Source organism: Gymnogyps californianus, chromosome 1, assembly GCF_018139145.2.
Source record: "Gymnogyps californianus isolate 813 chromosome 1, ASM1813914v2, whole genome shotgun sequence".
Taxonomy (NCBI): domain Eukaryota; kingdom Metazoa; phylum Chordata; class Aves; order Accipitriformes; family Cathartidae; genus Gymnogyps; species Gymnogyps californianus.
This window is the reverse complement of record NC_059471.1, coordinates 204,627,846-204,650,653: the sequence shown is the minus strand read 5'-3', so window position 1 is coordinate 204,650,653 and position 22,808 is coordinate 204,627,846. Positions and strand designations below refer to the sequence as shown.

General features: G+C 36.7%; 1 protein-coding gene across 1 annotated transcript in view; it reads right to left on the bottom strand.

Moving 5' to 3' along the window:
• ORC5 (origin recognition complex subunit 5) overlaps window positions 1-22,808 on the bottom strand; it is a 75,219-nt gene that overhangs the window by 24,879 nt on the left and 27,532 nt on the right. Inside the window, exon 13 of the mRNA XM_050906179.1 lies at window positions 15,146-15,256. Coding sequence (XP_050762136.1) covers window positions 15,146-15,256 — 111 coding nt within the window. The remainder of the gene's footprint in view (window positions 1-15,145; window positions 15,257-22,808) is intronic.

Here is a 22,808-nt window from a genome sequence, read left to right as displayed (position 1 = left end):
TTCAGGTCATTTCCACTTCAACATGCTAGCTTGAATTTACCACTTTATTCTGACTTTTCACTGATGTGTGTAGGTTTTCATGGTTTGGGGGGTTTTTTTTGTTTGTTTTTTTTTTTTTTAAATAAAACATCAGGCTCAAATCTCTCCTCTGTTCATGCCAAACAATCACAGAAAAAAGTAAAATTACCTGCACTAGAGACAAGCATTTTAGCTTATTAAAAGTATGATAAGCATAAGTGCCTAATAAATTCAAATTGTTTACGTTACTCATTTTTACATTTGGCTCTGTTTTTCCAGGTTTTAGGCACCATCAACTTTGCGCAATCAGTCTGAAACACCTTTGGTTTTTGGAGTACAGATAATTAACCTTTTTTCTTTGTATTTGTCTTTTTTAGTATCTGCATAAACACTTTCACTAATAAGAAAAATAAATCAAGACTTCAAGCATTATTTTTTGTCTCCTATCATATTGATGATTCCTATCACGTCTGCTACCTTTCTTCCTGACCACTCCAACACACCGAGCTATCACGAGTGCCTAAGCACAATGTAAAGTTACAAAAGCCTCACCTGAGCCAGACTGAAACGGCTTCACTCTCATCAGACAGCAGCCTGGCTCACTGAAGTGAATTCCAGGCATCGAGCAGAACTAAAATTCGGGCTGTTTTTGGTATGGGAGATGAGAATAAGATATTGGTTTGAGTAGGTGTTAATCTAATCATAGAAGTAATAAAAGGAGACTTCTTTTCTGCTAGGGAGATACTGCCGTGCTAACTTTCCACCTGTACCTCTTTATTTCTCCCAGTCATTAAGAAGTGATCTGGTTCTGGTCACGGCTGCACAGAAAACATGCTAAATTAAGTGGTCAAATAGCACTCCCCAGGCTAGTCCCATGAAATACCTACAACAAGGTTAAAACCAGTGAGGTCTCAATGCTTTTTGCTTTGTCTGGGAGGGAAGGAAAAAAGCAGGCCAAGCACGTGTTGACCGGCAGACCAGCCTACCATGCAACAGCTCCAGTCACTCAGTCACCACGTGTTCCCATTTAGTCATCCTTCCCCCTTCACTACGTCTACTGGTAGCCCATTGCATTTTATGATACAAGTTGATAATTTGAACAAAAAGCTTAGCTATGTCAAAAGCTCATTTGTGAGAGCTAAGTATCCAGGATGAAGTTAAATGGCAAGCCTCTGTCACTATTAACTAATAGGCAGTCAGCTAAAAACAAAAGACAGATTTTTCAGGATACAATTAAAAAGCAATACAGAGAGATTATGCCATTGATGCCCCTGCTATACCTGTTCAGTGAACCAGAACAGATTACTTCAGTCTCCCAGTCTTCTAGACTGTCAGTCTAGCATCTTTCACAAGCACTACAGTCACACAAATTATTAAAAAGCTTTTCTCTACACCATCACTGTTATACATCCATTAGAGGCTACTCCAAGCCAGAAAATATCTGTTGCAAAAAGTCTTCCTAGGCCATATGCCAGTAATAAATAAAAAAGGTTGGAAAAGATCATTTTGTAACAACAATCTTCAGTTTTCTTCTCATGTCTGTGTGGTAATCTCTTAAGTCAATCTGTTTACTCTCTGTATGAACTATAATAATTTTTTTTTTTATGTATATGATTGGTTAGTTAATCTTTTGGTGTCCTCTCTCATATTTCTTGCCCAGATATCTAGAACATGGAATGCCCTCTTGTTCATTTTATGTAGGTCACAGATGGTCTACAACATATCCAGCACTCTTCAATTATTAAACTAGATCAACCTGGGTCTTCATCTTCTCTATCTATGCCTTTTAATAAATACTCCAGCTACCACCCCTCCTATTTTTTTAAACTCACTACCAGAGCCTGAACTCAGAACCCTTCAGAAGACACAGATGTTCTGCCTGTATATTCTATTCCTCATACTGGAATGTTTTAATACTTTCATAAAAGAATGATGAATTTCCCACTCTTCATTTGTATTATATTTCAAGAAACATTTATGGAAGGTGAGCAGGCAGGAAAAAAAAAAATGTATGTAAAAACATGCACACTGAAAGATACCTTTCCATGTTCTACGTGAATTGCTATAGAGACCTAGCATCATGCCCTGTTAGAAATGGCAACATATATAAATATATAATCATATTCAGAAATAAATATTAGTTAGAGAACAAGACAATAATTTGAAGATTAAAATACAGAATTTTTGGTACTGGGATTTTTTTTTTTTTTTTTAAACTTTTTTTAAGACCTTTCTCTACATGGATAACAGCAGGGTAATGGATGTTCATCTGAATGAAGTTAAAGTTGCCCCATCACATGTTAATGAAACACACTTACAGATCAGCATCTGCTCATCCAAACTAGATCTGTCTTCAAATATTTCAATTTTAATTTCAGTTCTTCAGCTGTACCCAAAAATCCACTCTGAATAAGCTAAGTCGTGTTTTCAAATTTTACCTCTAAAACACTTCCTGAAATTTAAATAACTGAGTGGCCTTTCATTTTTTTGTAATCCTTCTATGAATTCCACTTGCAGAGGTTATACCTTGCCTCTTCATATTTCAAAACAACAAAGGTAGAAGATCCTACCTTTCTTGACATATTTGGCGCTCTCATGTGGAAACAGATCACTCTCGGAGCATTTTCCACAAGACACTGAGCTGTTCTGCAGTTGCTGTTATTGAAATATGGTTCAAAGACGTATGGTTCACATTGCAATTTCAAGGATGTAAAATGACAGATCATCATCACAGAATTCTGCAAAATAAGTTTCTACCAGGAAAACCTTGTCATTGAAAAGACAGGGTTTCAGCACTTGTTCTCAGGAATAAGTCAAAAGCAGCAAAAAGAGACGGGAAGGCCAACACCAGCTTGCCAGCCACGCAATGCAACCCTGGGCATGCTCTTCCCAAGTATACAATGCAGCATAACTGGCCAACTTAATCCGCAGGAGGAACGAGTGGGAAGGTATATAAATCAATTATTTCCCTTATTCTGCAAACGTTTTGACAAGGAATATGACATCCAAGAAGGGATATTTGATGGTGGGTTTTTCTGTTTGTTTTACAAGCAATTCAGAGTAATTACTGAGAAAACACCTTTTCGTCAATATGAAGAATAACTACTGAGAAAAGACTTTTTAGTCCTTCAGGATAGAATAGCTTTAGATAGCTACAAGGTAAATATTTGCATCTGAGGCTATCTGGACTCCACTTCTAGTGGATGGAGCAAAATCAGTACATCAGGACATGGTTCACTGTAACCTAACATAGATTTTAAAACTTTTCATAAACAGAGTGGTTTTAGATGCTCATGTCTACATCAGGGTGCATGGGATGATGTTCTCTGCATGCCTATTTCTCTCCATTAATCAGAAAAGCACACCAAGTGACTAGCTCAGATATACTTTTACTGTGCAGACATTTATATATAGCTGGAACCAATCTCATGCAAAATAATCACATTATTTCTTCTGTCATATGCCCTCCTTCACCTCATGTGAGAAATTAGATCGTAAGGTGGTAAGGACAGAGACCTTGTGCAGCACCTAATGCATGTTCAGATATTCAGCACCATTTTCAACCTTTGAAATAATAATAATAATCAACTTCATGGCAGATTCATCTGTCAATTAGCCAAATCACATGGATTTTTTCTAAAAACATACTTTTCTGAATCAAGCTTTTCCAAGTCTGAGCTACTATAGAATGTGCTTCAGCCTATTCTGTCACTCTTCATACTTTAAATAAGCAATATTTGCAATGTTTACTAATAATACAAACTTTTAATAAGTGAGATTTACTCATACCCTACTATCAATTTTCCGCACTGCTCCCCCCAAATATTTTCCAGTTTTCATTTCCATAGATGGAGAAGAGAGATTATGTCAATTCTTAACTATTCCTCATCTATCAAGAGGCATTCTTTTGTCAACAAGCTTCATATTTTGAAATCCTCTCTTTCAAATTAACTGTAATGCAGCTGCTTCTTTTATCCAAGATACTGTGACAAGCCCCACTATCCCCTATCAAATGAACACAGGAAGCAGAGGGTCTTCGGGGGAGGAGGGATGTCAAGTAGAAAGTCAGTAGCTAAAACTGACTGCAGCTGGCAGAGCAGAAACAGTACAAGTGTTCACCAAAGTGATCCAACGTATTCTTTAATGTACCGTTTTGCTACCTTGTGCTCTAACACTGTACATGGACAAAGCCTCGGTACTTTCCAACCATATCAAAAACTGGAAGGGGTCCCTGGTACAGATACAATGCTACAAATTTATTTCACATGTGATACAGCAAAGTCACCTGTATGGAAGTGACAGGTGGGGTGTAAGTACCTAAAGAGAACATAGTCTAGATAGGGAGATGTAAGAGCATGTTAGGCAGGGAGAGGAGAACAGGGACCACATCAGAACTAGTCCAAGCAGCATATCAGTAAAAAGAACATAAAATTATAGCCAACTCTTTGACCACTGATTCTGAACCATCTTTTGTGCTATTACTGAAGTTGCAATCATATTAATTACTGTATGTGCAGGGAAGTAAAAGACATATTTAATAAGTCAAGGCTTGCAAAATTAAGATCTTGACAGGATATCTGTGTCCTTACAACCCTGCTGAAGTAACCATCCCGGAACAAGGAAGGCTATTGAGGCTAAAAGACAATGGCAGCAAAAAGTAAAGTAGGTAAAATTGGCCTTGAGTAGTCTTAAACCTGGAATTAGACCTCAGTTCTAGTCACCAGGGAAGTGAAGAAACGGGGACACTCAATGTAACTATTTGACCACAAGGGCTAGTTCTAGTTGTGAAATTGTATTTCACTGAACCAGATTCTATACAAATGCTCAATAAAGAGATGGTTCATTCCCCCAAACAGGTTGTGATCCAAGTTGTCAGAGAAACCAGCCAAGTTATTTTTAAGAAAGAGACAGATAAAATTTACGAAGAGTGTTAACGATGTCACCTGGGGGCTCAACAGGTTCTTTCTAGTCATCTATCTTCCTAGTCATAGCATCTTAAATCAAGAGATTTGCAAGAGAACTAATGAACTCTACCCTAATTCTCTGATTTACCTTATCTTAGTATTGTGTCCTAACTTATTTCTATGAATAGCTGGTGATTCTGGAAAAGATTATGTGCATACAGTGAACGGTTAAAGCAAAGTGATTAAAAAACTTATTATATACAGGCTGTTTTTAGATATATATTTTATCAAGAGAGGTTGTGCAGTACTTGCTTAATTAATCTTTGCTGTCTTAACAGATGAACCAGATGTACTATTATGTTCTTTGTTCTTCCCTAAAGAGGGGATGAGCCGATTATTTATCTCCAAACAATAGGAGTTCATGTACCACAGTGAAGAATTTTTTTTTTTTAATCTGGAAGGCAAATCACAAACAAGCTTCAGCTGCAACTGCTTGATGTGAACACAGTGTGAATTTGTTCCTGGAGTAGTAAATGATGCTCCTTCCATTAAGTACATGAAACCAATTTCTAAATAAGTATGTAAAGAAAGGGATGGAAAGGACAGAGTTTGGAAGGAGAGAAACTGTTTCGTCTTTCATGTATTCATATTTACTTCTTTTATACACTAACACATTTTCAGAGATAAGTTAAAATTTTAAGCTTCAAATACTGTTTACAAATAATGCGCTGAGAGAACAGAAGTTAAAGAAACTGTTGGTTGATGCAACACATTCCCTATGTTATATAGCACGCGATCTAAGACCTGTGAAGGGCACAAAGGAATATATAACATTAAGTTCACAGGGCCACAAGAATTGTTTGTGAAAGTTGTTAACAGATTCACAGAGTATATAAAACTCTTCATCACTACTGTAGCAAACTTGCATACCTACCTCAAAATCACATTTTTTATTTGATTATATTTGAGAAGTACAAATTTATTGTAAATCAACTTTAGAAAGCCTTAACATATAGCTACTTACTGCTTTATATGAGTCTCCAAATTCTTAGAGAGATGCTACTGAAATAAAAAACTAAGATTAAATAGCAAGAAAGTTTTGAAATGAGTCAATATTTCTAGATAAAAGACAGAACAAATTTAGGAATTCCCTTTCTCTTCCTGATAATCTCATCTGAAGTCCTCGCTCCCTCCCTCTCAATAGCCTTTCCCTTGTCATAACCAAAACTTCTTCCATAAAACTGGTTTTCAATAATTCACAACAATTTGTCTTCTTAAATACATTAAATGTTTTTAAGACATAGATTAAGTGCCAAGCTGGGCACTATTACCAGAAGCTCTTCGCAGAAATAAGGGAAGTTTTCTACCTTAAATTACTGAAAAGGAAGAATTCAAATAGAACAGAATAGAATTTGATTAAGAAAGCCTCCCAAGAGATTGTAAAACTGTATTAACAGTATACCCCCAAAAATGAAAACAAATTCAAACTAGGTCAAACAACATAACATAGCTCAAACATAATTAGTTTTTCTAAAAGATCTTTTCTGTATCAAGTAAAATTGGAAGGAATCAAGTCTATTAGTTTCTTCACAATTTTAATTAGAAAGTACTACTTGAACTAAGAATATTTTTATTCACAGCCATGCTGAGACTTAAAAAAAAAAATAGTCTGCTATTTAGTTAAAAGTAAGTAATGCTTTCTCCTTTCCTTTTGCTTAACAGCAGGCTCTCTCAAGCTGCCATAGTCAGTGCTAAAGTGCTAACCTATGTCACCATGCTGTGCATCACATTAAGTTCCCATTTCAGCTCATGAATTTCTGCCGGATTAGTCCAGTGACCAATAACAGAAAATGAGAAAATAAGTTATTTATTACCTCTTATCACAATCTTCCCAAACCTACTGAAAATCAACCAAGTACTGATCAATAGTTTACTGCGCTTTCAAATCAATAGACAGATTCAGCAAAATAAAGTGTGTCTGATGCATAACACACCTATAAAAGAATATAAGCATTAGGATCAAATACAACAGTAATAATATAAACTTATAAAAAAAATGCAGCTACAAATTTGCCAACCTCTAAGTAAGCTGTTCTAACAATTTAAAAAATCCTTTAGGTATGGGCAATCATGAAGTCACAGGATCAAAAGGTTGCATTACAAACCCATTTGGACAATAAATCTACAGAGGATATACAAATTGCGTATGAATGTTCTATATGACCTTATATAAGACTAACAAATATTCTGTGCTGGCAAGATGTATCTATGTATCTTCACTTACACTGAAAGAGGAGGGGAAATTTATTTGGACCAGTAATGAGAATGAGATAACCCCAGAGTTTCCAGTTTATATTCGATCATTCCTGTCATTGAGAGGCTATGAAGCAAAGGTCTTCTGATGGACTAGATAGAGAGGTATACCATAAATCTTAACAGTTTTCATGAAGAAAAAAGAAAAGAAAAAAAAAAGAAAAAAGAAGCTTTTAAGACCTTTTCCATCTAGTTCCATTTTTTTGTAAAAGTAAATGCTCCCCCCCTGCAAGAAATTATAGCAGGACCATTCTGGGGATGACAACTCCTGTGGCCAGACTGGATTAAGCTGTGTAATTTCATGTACTTTCCTCTGAAGCAAGAGGAGGACAGTGAAATGCAAACAGTCATTTGCAGATTAGATCAACAGGGCAGAAGCAGACGCTGATGACATCCTCTCTTGTAATTTAAGTCTAGAACTCAGGAAGTTATAAAAATAGGGAAATATATGAGAGTATGTTTGTTTATATCCCAGAAACAAAATTTAAGAAAATCTACAGACACAATCAACTCCAAGAGACACTAACTTTTACAATCATCTCACTTCTGAATGTTCACTACTTAATACTCAATAATTCAACATTTTAACAACATATAAAATATTCAAATATATTGACATTTTTGTATACAACTATTCGAGTCTCTACCTAATTTTGAGGTACTGCTGCTCAGTACTGCCTAATGGGTGTATAAAGCAAAGTAAGACATTCTCCAAATTCAGATGCATGCTATACTGTAATTATGTCTTGAATCAGCTTACAATATTATCTATGAGATTAAAAACCTTTTTTTGTTTTTTAAACATTCAACAAGAAAACAAGAAATCTCACTGCAATACGAACTTCAATCATGAAATTTTGAATGCTAAGCTCATCTGAGAACAGGACAGAAATATATTCTACCAAGATGTCATCCCACACACTTACGTAGCTAACATTTGCTACAAACTTCTCAATTATTTCAGGTAAAATTTTAGCACTCACTCTACCTGCTTATCCAGAAAAAAGACAAGCACAACACTTCAGAACTTTCACAGTAAAGGGGAAACAAAGAAAAGTGGTTTCAGAGAAGAAAAAGCAGAATCAGCAGGAACTTTCATTTTTCCAGCATTTTACTTGTTTTCAAAAAGACTAATCACAAAAAAAAAAAATTCTATTTACAGACATATAACGAGTACAAGAGCATGTTCTGTATTTTTCACACAGTCTAAAATAAAAGAGGCTCCCACTCATCTTCGTTCTGCTTTGTAATAAGGCCTCTTAGGGAATAGCGGAGCACAACACAAATTTTTAACCAGACTTTTTTCTCTGGAAACTCACTTTTCAATGGAGAGTATTCTATTAATGTTAAACACGCTAGTCAGGCCAGTTGTAAAGTGTTCCTATGAGCAGTCCCTGCAACAGCAAGGAAAGTTGGAACACAATACAGGAACAGCTGATCTAGCAAAAATGAATAATTCTCATTCTGCCAAGAGCTGTCAAGTGTAGAATGGAAAACTTAGTATTTTCAAACATTAACACAATCTGAGCTTGTAGAAGCAATTACAGTGTTTTCCATTTGAAAACACTGTTCAGTTGACAGCATTCCTCTTTATTAAAGTTGCTACATCAAGGGGATCTAACATAATGCACTAACAGAGTCAGTACTACAATTTTGATGTGGGTATCTGGTGTCCCGAAAGGCTATGTCATAATAAAAGCAAACCCTTCACCAAATAAGTAGATAACAAAACCAGACATCTTTCCACTCTTGCAATCAGAATTTTACCATAGTGGGCAATTTGCAAAAAAGGGCAGTTTAAATATCAAATTCTCATCTGAAAAGGCAAGATATAAAGTATGCTTCTAACACAACAGGGACAAAGAAATCTTGCAGGTAAATTGCCACATGCTGTTCCAGTTTACATATATAATACTAGCTATTCCTTAATCTATCCATGTAAGGCAGACAAGAAAGCAAGACAAAAAGAAAATAAACCTCTCAGATTTTTACGCTCCAGGAAAGTGTACTTTTTTTTTTCCCCCTTTGATTAAAGGAAATTACATTCCTCTGGCTCCCTCCAGCTGGAAGCATGCTATGTACATCAGCAGTTTTGTGTATTTCTCGTAGACTCATACCATACTGGCACTTAACACACTACGCTAAATCTCGTATCTGCAGACTTATTCTAACTTCAGATAAAAAGCTCTTGCTCTGTGGCCAACAATCTCCAATGCTGTTTATTGTTTTGCCAGATTGGAAAATTTTGTTAACCTTCATTCCAAATTCTTACACATTTATAACTACATTAGTTTTAGGAATTTGTGGTACTCTTGGGGAAATTCAGATGCTTTTCTTAGATCCAGTATCAAACAGATAAGAAATGTCTAATAAATGAGATGTAGACTATGACGTGTAAGATACCTGATGTGTCACCATATACCCACAGAGATACAGCTTTTATAGACATGTTTCCAAATGCGCTATAATCAGAAGTGAATTCTAACTATACAACTACCTGAAAATATTCGCTGAATACAATGAGTAACAGAAAAACCAAACCTGATTCTGAATGTAAATACGAGACCAAACTTTAAGATGACCTAACAGTCTAACTTTAATGCATTAGAGTGAAAATGCAAATGGAACTGAAGTTACTGATCAGTTACCTATTCAGCAACTTTCAGCTATTAGTATATTCTGAGAAGTTATCACACCTCTGACAGATGTCTTTCCAAACATTCAGGGATGTATTAACAGGAATAAAATATACAAAAGTATGCAAGACAAAAGGTTTAATTCCATTTTACCTAATATAGGTAACATTGTAGCTCAAAACTACAAGTAGATCTAGTCAATATTCTTTATGAAAAGCATATTTCACTTGAAAGCAGAAGCAAGATAAAATGTCTAGAAAATGAAAAATGGTCAGGAGAACTGAATTGATTTGAAGAAGTAATTGAAAAATAATTTTGGTAGAGGAAAAAGTATTGGTTAATTTTGGCTTGTAAACCATAATGGTAAACCATAACTATAACAATAAAAATACCTACTTGCTTACTGGTTGTGATATGAAATTAGCAGCCCTTGTCCCCTTCAATGTAAAATGAGCTGATTTAATTTAAATCGGTGCTGATAATTCTTGCACAACATTTTGTGCATAAATTCACTCATGTGTCCTATAGTAAGGCACATTTTTGTAAAGAGAATAATGTTATATTTCTGTCTAAATGTGGGAAACCTAAAATGAAATACTACTCTTCTACAAACCAGAACTGAGTAGACTCTTGGAATCTTTGCAAAATGCACTTGCGGTAAGCATTATAAAGTTTCTTTGTATCCCTCCATTCTGTAATAATTCCCCTTGGACACAATGCACATTTCATATTCTGCACAGTGGGTCCACGTGGACACACAAATCATACTCCTGGTTGTTCCCTAAGCCTGAAAAAGCATCAACTGCTGTACCTAGGTAAGGAAACCCTCTGACTTATCTGTTGTTGTAGGATGCAGATTGCATACCCCATACTTGCACTGTTTTTAGCATTGTATGAAAGTACATTTGCATTTTTTCACCATTAAAAATAATGTTTTATCTTTTAAAATACTTCAGCTACGTGCTCGACCTAGCCATATATCCAACCAGAACATCAACTGTGCAAGTTCTGTCCCAGGCACAGAACGTAACTGCCCAGTGGTGGTGGCAATATCATCTTCAATCTGTTAAATTATTACACAAAAGTGCATCTGAAGAAAAACATTTAAAGATCTTGTCCTCTGAAATGGTTGCAGAAATCAACAGTGCTTTAACCTCTGTTATCTCTTGGTTTAAAAACCAAGCAAATAAATTCAAACAAATTCAGTGACATATTACAGTAACATACAATGTGTTAAAAACCAGTATCATGACAAATTAGAACTACTAAGAAAAACAGTGAATATTCTGGAGGAAAAGGAGCACTGAAAACTTCTCAAGTGAATATAGACCTATATTCACATATGTACTGACATCAATAGTCTAAAATAAAAAAAAAAAAAAAATCTTACTTTAACTTCCTCTCAATCAACCTCATGAGATGTGTGAAAATTTAATGTAAAATAGCACAAAAACGAGAGAAATTTCAACTTTTAAGGGGGTAACTGAAACAATTTTCATTTGCAGAAGTGGAAATTTGCATGTTTGGTTTTTTTCCCTGGTGCTACTCCCCTGTACTAGTTAGAGGAAAACCAAAATGAATGAGCCCAATTCTTTCTCATGTAACCCAATTACAACAAGAAGTTACAGCAGGAAAAACTTAGTCTCATATCAATTGCAAAGATCACACTTCTGAAAAGAACATGTTAACTTTTTGTTTGAAAAAAGTATGAGACCATTTTAAGGACTAATTAGCATTAAAAGGCAAAAGTTAGATTAAGATTCAAATTTTAAGTTGAAATTCTATTTAGCAAAAATAAAACATTTTCAATAAAACCTAGCATTAAGCAGAAAATTGAAATTTTGCTGCTTATTAGCATAAAAGTTTCATTTTTGAAAAGCTAATAACCAGAATTTTCATGTGAATAGAAATTATGCACAGAAACAAGAAGCAATAAGAAATATGAAATCAGCAACATGACAGATCTTAAAGCAGCTGCTAGTCCTTCTTGAATCTTGACTGAGATTGTTGATCAACTTTAAAGCCAAGGCATGCTATTTTCTGACAGTACATGGGGAGAATTAATAAGTATTTCGTTCATGTGCAGCCTTTCAGTTTACAAATTAAAAAGCACATAAAATTAATGTTGAATCAGTTAAGAAGCCAAATATTTGATTTAAAACATTTTAAACTTCTGCACAATTCAAGAATGATTTCCATGCTGTACACACAAACAAGAAAATAAAAGCTTGTGGTATCTAACAGTAAAATGTATCGATACTGCTAAGGATAACCCAGCTCCTAAATATTTACTTTATTTGAAAAATATATTTACAGAATAACTAATGGCAAAAATCAGTGGAATATAAATTGTTTTAAACTATTCAAGAAAAAAAAATGCAATTAAATATTATGCCTAGATTAAACTACTCCCAAAATATATTTTAAATTCTGTTGTATTTTATGTTACTTTACATTAGACATTTCAATAACTTTTAATTAAAATTTAATGTAAACTTTGTTTTCATAATTATAGATATTAAAAATAATTTATAAAATTTTGGTTTTGTATAAACAGATTTAATTTCAACTTCTTTGCCCTAACCCAATTAAGATTTAATACAAGCTTTTTGTATCTTCAAAGCTTAATCTGCACATATTCAGAAAAATAATTACAGCTATTCTTTGATAACACTGCCATCTAGCGTACACTCTAAATTTCGATGAAGCATTTATCCGAATTTTTTCGTTCTGCAATTTAGGCTAAGGGGGAATTACACTCCATGTACAAACTATGTCTTCAGTACTACTTAACTGTGCATTGAAATAATGACATTTGTTCTCTCATCTGGAATGCATGTTAAATATGCAGATATATTTATTTTGAAAATACACTGTAAAACTCTGTTATATAATACATTCACATTGTAAGTATACCAAGATGGTTTTGATAGCCAAAAATAAGAGAATATACAGCTAACACCCTACACACAAATTTTACTACGTAGTGCTCCCAGTCTTATCATCATTCCCTTTCACATTACTTGAATGAATTAAACTGAAATTTGCTCCTTGAGACTGGCAAAGTTCAGGCAAAGCTCTAAATTTCATAGTTGCAGTTGGACAGTCAATTGTTTTGCTTCTTGCCTGTTCCTTCATCTTGTGCCTTAAAGATCGCACTCTTTCCATCTTAAAAATTAAATTTTGTTGAAAGATCACAGTGACAGTGTCTTCAAACGCTTGAAGAAAAGCGGGCAGAGAGAAAGAAAGAAAGGCAGAGAGAAAGAAAGGCTTAAAACAAGAAGTACCTATGTGGTGGATCATCAGTAGACTTAGAGCACAAATGAAACCAATCTGAACTTTACTTGGATTGTATCTTACTTTCTTCTGAGTTTCTATAACAGTCTCATAAGACTCCATTTCTTACTGAACTAAACCTAGATCAATCATTGTTGATAAACTAACATCATTAAACAAGACAACCGCCTTCTGCCTCAGTATTCTGAGTTTCAGCTTCAACACTTCGTGTCTTAAATCACAAAATGCACTACCTAGAGCAAAACACAAAACCAGCATCCTGTAAGGAAAGGGGTGTGACCAACACCTTGACTGACAGACTTGATCAAGAGACTTCAGAGTATAGCGAATTAAAGAATCAACACAACATTCATAAAAAAGCAATTATCTCAGGCTACATCTGACACTAGCCAGAAAAAAAAAAAAGTGAACAGATATAGCTGGCCAAATTTATGCATTTTTTATGAACACTAAGGTCCCTGTGTTCTTTGTACTCCAAAGTTGCTATAAGTAGCTACAATGCTGCAGCCATCATCCAAAGTCTGGTCAGAAACTGCCTGCTTCAACAACCTTTGGTGTCCCTTCATACGGCATTTGCCCATAGGAAACTTCATGTAGCTTTGAAATACTCACATAGTTAAGGTTCCTTCTGAAAGCACAGTGAATTCCTGAGGTACCGTGAGATGACAGAAGAAAGGCAAGAAACAAGTGTAGGATGCATAAACGTGTCTAAATTTGACTTTTTCAGCCACTTCGTGAACACCTCTGAAAGCTAATCCATTGACCTCTCAAGGGGTACAGACTGTAAGCTGAAAAATCACTCATTCAGTTACAAAAAAGTAAATGCTTGTCTTAACAGATTTTTGAGGTGGTTGTCTAATAATTTCTCATGCCTCAGCTCATATAATAACCTTTAACTAAAGGAGCTTGAGAGAAAACATTATGTGAAGGTGTAAGTTGCCTACTGCATCTGTAAAGCACCTGGGTCCCCACCACTGTTAACAAAGATATTCACATAACACTGAATAAAGTACTACAATTCTCTAGCTTCTCTATTGCCTGATTTTACAACATGTATATTTATGGTTGGTTATTCTACAAAGCTGGGAGATGAATTTTGCCAAACGTTTGTGTGAACACTGAACAGCGATGATTAAAGCAGTAGCAAAATTGTTTAGGTATCTTGAGCATATGTTTCCCAGAACTTTACATGAATACAGACATCAGATTTAAATAATCCTTGGCTAAATTTGAGACGTAAGAAGGAAAGGTAGAAAATATTTCTGTAAGTAAAAGTTAAGCACAACTGGAAAGCAGGAAAGAAACTGAGATCTTCTAAGGTGGACATGAAAGATCTAAGAATCAAGTTGACAATAGAAAACTCCTTACTTATACAGAATAGGTGTTTACACTTGACAAACCCAGAGCTCTAGAGAAACCTCCAGACTTACTTAATTCCACTCAATTCTATAGTTACGCTGCCATCTAGTGAAACGGGATACTGACTCTCCTCTACAAGACTCTTAAAGTTGGTCCAAATGAAAAACACTAAACATAAGATACATGTATCACAGCAAACACCTTTCACCTGCAAATACCTTATTCTTCCCTCTGCTCCTTCTTCGCCACTACATTTTTGTAACATGCATTACAAGGTGACTAATTTTGGCCATAGGACAGTGAACATTTATACACTTAACTTGAAATGCAAAACAGGCTAACAGAGTTCAATGAGAAGCCAAGGAACTAATCAACACAGATCACAGTCCAGGATCAGGAAAAAGTTCACTATTAGAAGGTTTCAGACCATTACACAGATAAAGTCTTGAATTCAGAGCTAGTAATACAGATAAATATTACTCTAAGCCTTCAACTTAAATTACTGTTGTGGTTATTTTCTCATTACATTTAATTAGAATGATGACTTACAAAAAACAATGTAAAACCTTTTCAAAAATTCCAGACAGTAAAAAGGAAATAAAGTAAGTACACACTCACCTGGGAAAATATATTTGCAGTTGGAGCAACTCTGTTGTCCACAATACTATATAATATTGCTAACAATCTGTCCAGGGGAAATGGCTTTGGCCCAAGGAGGTGATTGCTGGTCTGCAACAGAAACAAGATTTTTCAATCCAATAGATCTTTCCTGGAGTACTACAAGATGTTATTCTCACATCTTTTTAGTCTCTGGGGAGGCACTATAATTCACAGTAGTCTTTCATACAGCCTACTTACATATTATGGAAAACACTGAATACATGCTTATTGATCAAGATAAAGATATAGACATAGAGCTCTGTTTACCATGGCAAGAGTTCAAACTGCACAATAAATAGGAACATCTTTAACAGAGGATCTGACACCACATTTCCTGTCACTAGATTTATAGATTTACTTGTCCTATTAAATTACCTTGCCCAATCTAAGGATTAAAAAGGAAAGACTACATTTTATGGCATTCTCAAGGTGCACATAGTTTTCTTCAAAGTTTATCAACAGTAAGACAAGTTAGGCTTCTTAAAAGCACACAGAATTTCTAGCTAGTGAAAAAATTTAAAGGTTTAGATTTATTCTGTTGTCTACAGCCAGTCTATAATCCACGATGACCTACAAAAAACTGCACATAACAGAACAATAGTTTTTACAAATCTATAAAACCAAACAACTTTTAAGTATATTTTTGTGTGTTTTGCTTACTGAAGACAAATATTTTACTAGCATTTGCATTTTGAAAAAGCATAAAAAGAGAAGACTCTGCTAAAGCATCAATGTATCCACTTTCTTTGAATCACTTTAGCCAGAGCCTTTTCTCTTCCTCTCACAGAGGTGCAAAGTCATAACAAGAGTTCCGCATCTTAAATGCCACACTAAACTACTCTAATATAAACAGCCTTATGGTCTAGAACATGAGTAGAGTAACTTGGCAATGGGCACCAACTGTAATACAGGAAATTATATTTAAACATAGGAAAAAAACTTTTTTACCCGAGGGCTGTTAAACACTACAACTTATTGCCCAAGGCAGGTTGTGGAGTCTCCATCCTTGGAGATACTCAAACCCAACTGGGCATGGTCCTGAGCAACCTGCTCTAGGTGACCCTGCTTGAGCAGGAGGGTTGGCCTAGACCAGAAGTCCTCGCCCACCTCAGCTCTTCTGTGAATTTCACTTTCTAAAACCAATTTTTAAAAAAATTCGATCAACTATCTCTGCAGGAATAAAATGTATTAACCTCTTATCTTTTTTCAAACAAAATTGCTGAGTTTTTTTATATTTTGGCTGATTTTAACTTTTTAGTTCTCATTTTTTCTTTTGCTTACTTTATACCACAATGAAAATGTTACCATTTTGATACCAAAACCAAAGAAAACATTTTTGATCAGGAAATTAGAAATGAGAACACTTCAACTTACTGTTTTACACAGGAAATGCCTTTACTACTATATTTCTACTTTCTTAAAATACACTCAATCACAGGATAATTCCAGCTGGAAGGGACCTTAGGAGGTCTCTAGTGAAAGCCCTCCTGTCAGAGCAGGGTCAGCTAGGCGGCCAGGCCAGACTGCTCAGGACTTTACCAGTCCAGTCGTGGAAACTTCCAAGGACAGAGACTGCACCACCTCTCTGGGAAACCAGTGTCACTGCCTGGCTGTCCTCATAAGGAAAAAGGTTTTCCTTATATCCAGTATAAACATCTCGTTTCAGCTTACACTCATTGTTTCTCACTCTCTAACTATCCACCATTGTATCATATAGTCTTGATGATCTCCTTGCAGGTACAGGACAGGCTGCTTTTAGGCCTCCCTTCTCCAGCTTGAACAACTGCAGTTCCCTCAGCCTCTCCTTGCAGGGCAAGTGCTCCAGCCTCTGACCATTTTGATACCTCTCTGGTGAACTTGTTCCTGTTTATTGATGTGCGTCTTGTACTGGAGGGGGGCAAAACTGGACAGAGTATTCAAGATGCAGCCCAAAGACTGCTGAGTGTGAGGGCCCAGAGTACATCTGCCTCCCACGAGTTTAGCTGGCTAAAATAAGAGTTCAGCTGGCTGAGCCCAAGGTCAGCTCCTTTGCTGGTAAGAGCTGCTGTATAAAGAGCTACCTGCCAGCTACAGACAAACTATGTTATCAGAACACAGCATATTTACTCAACTTTGCATTTACAGAGTTATTCTGTCCCTTATCCTTCTTTTGCACCGTACACATCATCTGCACACCTCAGCTGACACTGATGGACATTTTAGGCATTACAGGTTATTGTATGTAGTAACATCAAATTCAATTGAATTCACAGAAATATGAGTTCCTAATTTTTCAATGTTAAATATTTTTAAAATAACCAATTTTACAAAAAGGAGAAGTACAGTTCATAGGGCAGAACTGGGTAGTATTACAACTCAGGCAGCGTTGTTAGGATTACAGAGATTAATGACCCAGACTGTCAAAAGTTCTGACAAGGGAAATACTTGTTTCCTTTTGAGTTTGTATTTCATTCTCTCTACTTTGACATCCAGTTTCCTTTTTTGCAGTGTACATTGATTTATTCTTACTAGCAGAGCAGCCAAGATTAAAGAGGAATTTCAAAAGGAAGTTTGTTTCAAAATGCTTCTGGGAAAGAACACCTCTCAAATGTACCACCAGCACCTCTGTGGCGTTAGTTATCAGTGAAACACAACCACTCATTTCTTCAGCAAAACAAAAAGATATTTCCAATATATGTTTTAGCTTTTCAAATCCAGGAGGTGTCCCCAGAGCTACCTCTTGGCTAATGAAGAAAGCAGTGTGAAAAATAATGGAAACATAGTCAAAACTTCAGCACGGCACTCTCAGTCAGAATGCAGGTATGGTGTAAGTTATGAATTGTACAATCCCCTGCCCTTCTGCTTCTAAACATGCCAGTTCTGTGAAGCATATTCTTTATTATCAACAGAAAAAGTCAACAAACATATAGTAATTAAAATGTGCGCACTCCAAGCAGCTAGCAAGCACAATTAGCATACAGTAATCCCTGAAGTTTCGTTTAGTATACAGTTAGTTACTTCGCAAGTTTCTTGCTCTTAATATTATCAGCTCTCTGCTTAGAGCGAATAGTGTTTTGAACTTTCAAATTATTTGAGAGAAATGCTTTCTTCTGGAAAAGCCAGAAGAGTTAATTCTAAGAGAGCATAACTTCTAGATGCAGCACTCCATTTTTATTTCTTTGACAGAAATAAATTCCTGGAAGAATAGGAATGGTTTAGAAATTCCTCCAAACAGAACATAGTAAAGAAAAAGATTTTTACAAATCTTCTGCAAGGAGCTAAGGCAGAATACTACATAGAATAGTATTTATAAAAATCCAAAGGACCCCTCAGCTCACTTAAAAACTAAGATACCTTCCACATTCAGAAAACCTCTTCAGAAAGTTTTACAGTCATCAAATTAACTCTATGTGTCCTCTATCATCTTTCCACCTTGGCAATACACTCGTCTAATGGTTCAAAAAAGACCTTTCCCCAGTTGGGACTATCTGTGCTTGTGCTTTTTATCTACAGTGTCAGTTTCACGTTCCCACTGTTTAACTGGCCTAAGTCTTTCACTGTCCCACAACTGCGAGCCATGTATTCACATTCCAAACTTTCACGAACAAGAATGAGAACCAAAAGCACTCTTTAAAGAGTAAAAGCTTAACCCAAACTAAATCACCTGCACAAAAGGAAGAAAGTCCTTAACCTCAGTTGGCTGAATTGTCAATCTTTTTAGCATATAAAGACAGAACTATACTTCTCACTTTTTTTTAGCAGAAAGCATTTCTGAACTTCCCTGGTTGCTATACGAATGAAGCATCTTCAGTTGTAAGCTAGAAATTCTGATACAAAACAAATCCTAGACTGAAGTTGAAGCAGATATACTATACAAACTCTTTTCCAATAAAAAAACCCACACCAACACATTTGATCTTCTGACGGTCTGACATCTGAAAAAGCACACTCCTGCAAAAATAGCATCACTAGGAAGATCTCTCACTTGTCACTGAACTGGAAAAACATTGTTGCAGGGCAACCGTGCAAAGAAACCCAACAAGTTCTGCTGTTATGAGCAACAAGGCAATTAGTAGAATAATAAAGTCATTTTTTTCCCCTCATTCACAAGATGTACCTTTTCTAATTAAAAAAACCACGGCCTCTGTACTGAACAGAGTCAAGAATCAAGAAACAGATTCTTAGCCTGGCTGTACCTAAACTTTTAAGGAAGGATTTATTTCATCTAATGTTAGCTTCCTGCCAAGTAGGTATGTACAGCCAAACTAGTTTCCTAAGTTCCCATTATAGCCAGTAGAAATCTAATCAATACAGTTTATGGTGCAATTCATCTGACTGAATGTAGAACCTACTTTAGTATAAGACGAATCACACCCTACACTCCAATGACTGCATCAGCTAGCTCTGCACTGTCTATAAAAAGACACTAGCTTAGATGCAAGCACGCACTTGGAGTTAGGTGAATCTGATCTGTAAATCAGTCTTTAGACAAGCTTCTCTGAGGGAAGGTATATTGATATAAGCTGTCACACCAACTGAAGCAAATGGGCCTTTATTTATAACACTACATATGTAATCCTTTATCCCTATATTTCAGTTTCCCTCACTATAGACTCATAGTACCAAAAGATAGAAGTTTACATCTGGGTGATTCTATCTCTGTGCAAATATTTATAAAGGTTACAGTATAGTAAAAGGAACATAGGTCTGGAAGACCCTCTTAGGACCTGCAGTCCTGTTCCCCACTATCACAGCTACCATGCCTCAAAAACTTTCAAAACCGGACTGTGCTCTGACCTACAAGCAGTTGCAGTTTCTGGCATCAATACTTACCGCGAAAGGGTCCCTACCTGTAAACTATAAAGCAACACATAAGCAGAGAATCAGGGCTCTGTAACTAGAAGCAAAGGTACACTTGAAATGCCACAAAGTTCCCGTCCTAGTCATTAATCCCTAAGACACACTCCTGTTTCTTGCATGCAATCAGTTTAATGTAACACTGTCAACTCGAGTTATTTTCTGTTAACTATATTTACTAGGATTATGAAGTTCTAATTCTCTTCAAAGTAATACTAATTTTTAATACAACAAAGAGGTGCAAGAATTAGATCATTTGCAGTCTTAGAAGTCTTTCCTGATTATACAAGTTACTTGTTACAGCTGGACAACAAACCAAGCTTCTTTAACTGCACACATGTCTAATCATGCTTTCAGAATATCAGGTCAATGCTTAGGTTGTAGGGTAAATGTAAAGTCTACAAAATTAGAATTAATCTAATTAAAGTAAAAAAAGTAACTGAAATCTTACTCATCTTTTTGACCATTAATTTTGTTTACATTACATTTGTTTACATTTGTTTGAGTTACCCTCACAGTTCTTTCCTTAGTACCTCCTTCTGTTCTGTTTTTGTACCTACTCAGTAGCATTTAGTTTGCTGCAGGAAGAATAGTAAAATGAAAACCAATTTATCGTTAATGCAGGTACTTCTGAACACTAAGTAGTGAACTCAGATACAAGTCCATTTAACATAAACAATGACACAAGAGAACAAGCTCTACAGTACAGTTAAGGTGATCATGACCTTGGTATTTCTTCATCAAATCTCTATTTTCCCATTTCTTTTACATTCCTAGCTGTTCCCATCTCATCATCCAAGTTGGAAATCTATTGCCAAGACAGAATAAAACAAAACACCTTTCCTGCAGAGGATGCAAGGAAAGAAGAACATTTTGGTCTAAGATACAATAATTATTCCTTCTCCTGATGTATTGGGTTTGCGTGGCAAGGTTTTGGTAGCAGGGGGGCTACAGGGGTGGCTTCTGTGAGAAGCTGCTAGAAGCTTCCCCCATGTCCGATAGAGCCAATGCCAGCCAGCTCCAAGACAGACCCGCCGCTGGCCAAGGCCGAGCCAATCAGCAACAGTGGTAGCGCCTCTGGGATAACATATTTAAGAAAGGGAAAAAAAGTTACAGGGGAGTTGGAGTTGCAGCCAGAGAGAGCGGAGTGAGAAGATGTGAGAGAAACAACTCTGCAGACACCAAGGTCAGTGAAGAAGGAGGGGCAGGAGGTGCTCCAGGCACCGGAGCAGAGAGCGATTCCCCTGCAGCCCGTGGGGAAGACCATGGTGAGGCAGGCTGTCCCCCTGCAGCCCATGGAGGTCCACGGTGGAGCAGATATCCACCTGCAGCCCACGGGGGACCCCACGCCGGAGCAGGTGGATGCCCGAAGGAGGCTGTGACCCTGTGGGAAGCCCGCGCTGGAGCAGGCTCCTGGCAGGACCTACGGACCCGTGGTCCCGTGGAGAGAGGAGCCCACGCTGAAGCAGGTTTGCTGGCAGGGCTTGTGACCCCGTGGGGGACCCACGCTGGAGCAGTCTGTTCCTGAAGGACTGCACCCTGTGGATGGGACCCGTGCTGGAGCAGTTCATGAAGAACTGTAGCCCGTGGGAAGGACTCACGTTGGAGAAGTTTGTGAAGGACTGTCTCCCGTGAGAGGGACCCCATGCTGGAGCAGGGGAAGAGTGTGAGGAGCCCTCCCCCTGAGGAGGAAGGAGCGGCAGAAACAACGTGTGATGAACTGACGCAAACCCCCATTCCCTGTCCCCCTGCGCCGCTCGGGGGGGAGGAGGCAGAGAAAATAAGGAGTAAAGTTAAGCCTGGGAAGAAGGGAGGGGTGGGGGGAAGGTGTTTTAAGATTTGGTTTTATTTCTCATTATCCTGCTCTGATTTGACTAGTAATAAATTAAACTAATTTTTCCCCAAGTCGAGTCTGTTTTGCCCATGACAGTAATTGGTGAAGTAATCTCCCTGTCCTTATCTCGACCCATGAGCCTTTCGTTATATTTTCTCTCCCCTGTCCAGCTGAGGAGGGGGAGTGATAGAGCGGCTTTGGTGGGCACCTGGCATCTAGCCAGGGTCAACCCACCACACCTGAGAATTATTTATCAACTAGTTAAGACATGGAGGTATTTCAAGAATATAGCAGTCCTGAAAATAATTAAATGCTCTGGAAGTTCTCAGAAGTTCACATGCCAGGGACAAAACACACGAGGTCTACGTGTACAGGACACATGCATTCAGAGACTTCACAATTCTTAAATTTACATAAATATCTACCTAGCAGTGCGAGACACTGCACTGTTGAAGTAAAACCATGCTCACTTACACTTTCACATGCAAAAACTGTGCCCCTACAGAAATAATAGAACTCAGAAAAAAGTCTTTGGATAGCCAAGGACTCTGTTCTCCTGCAGGGGCAGGAGAAAAATTAGGGTAAAGGCTATAGGAAGGATCAGAAGCAAAGGATTATTAGGCTAAGTATCATATTAAAATTTTTCTCATATTGCTCACACTGCCTGTAGTATAGAGAAGAAAAGGATATAATGATTGTTTCGGCAGGGATTTAGTGCTGTCTGCACTGCTCTTCATTTATGAATTTGTTTAAAAATAAGTCAACAAGTCACAAATGTTAAAATTTGATTTCTCTTTTTACATTACAGTTATAAATATGCGTATAGATATTTGCTTTTCCTAGCATATCAAGCCTCTGCCAGTAAAAACTGGTATAGCTCCACTGAAATTGATGATATTTAGCTATTTATAACTATGAAAAGGTTAGTTAATAGTCTGATGGAATCCTAAA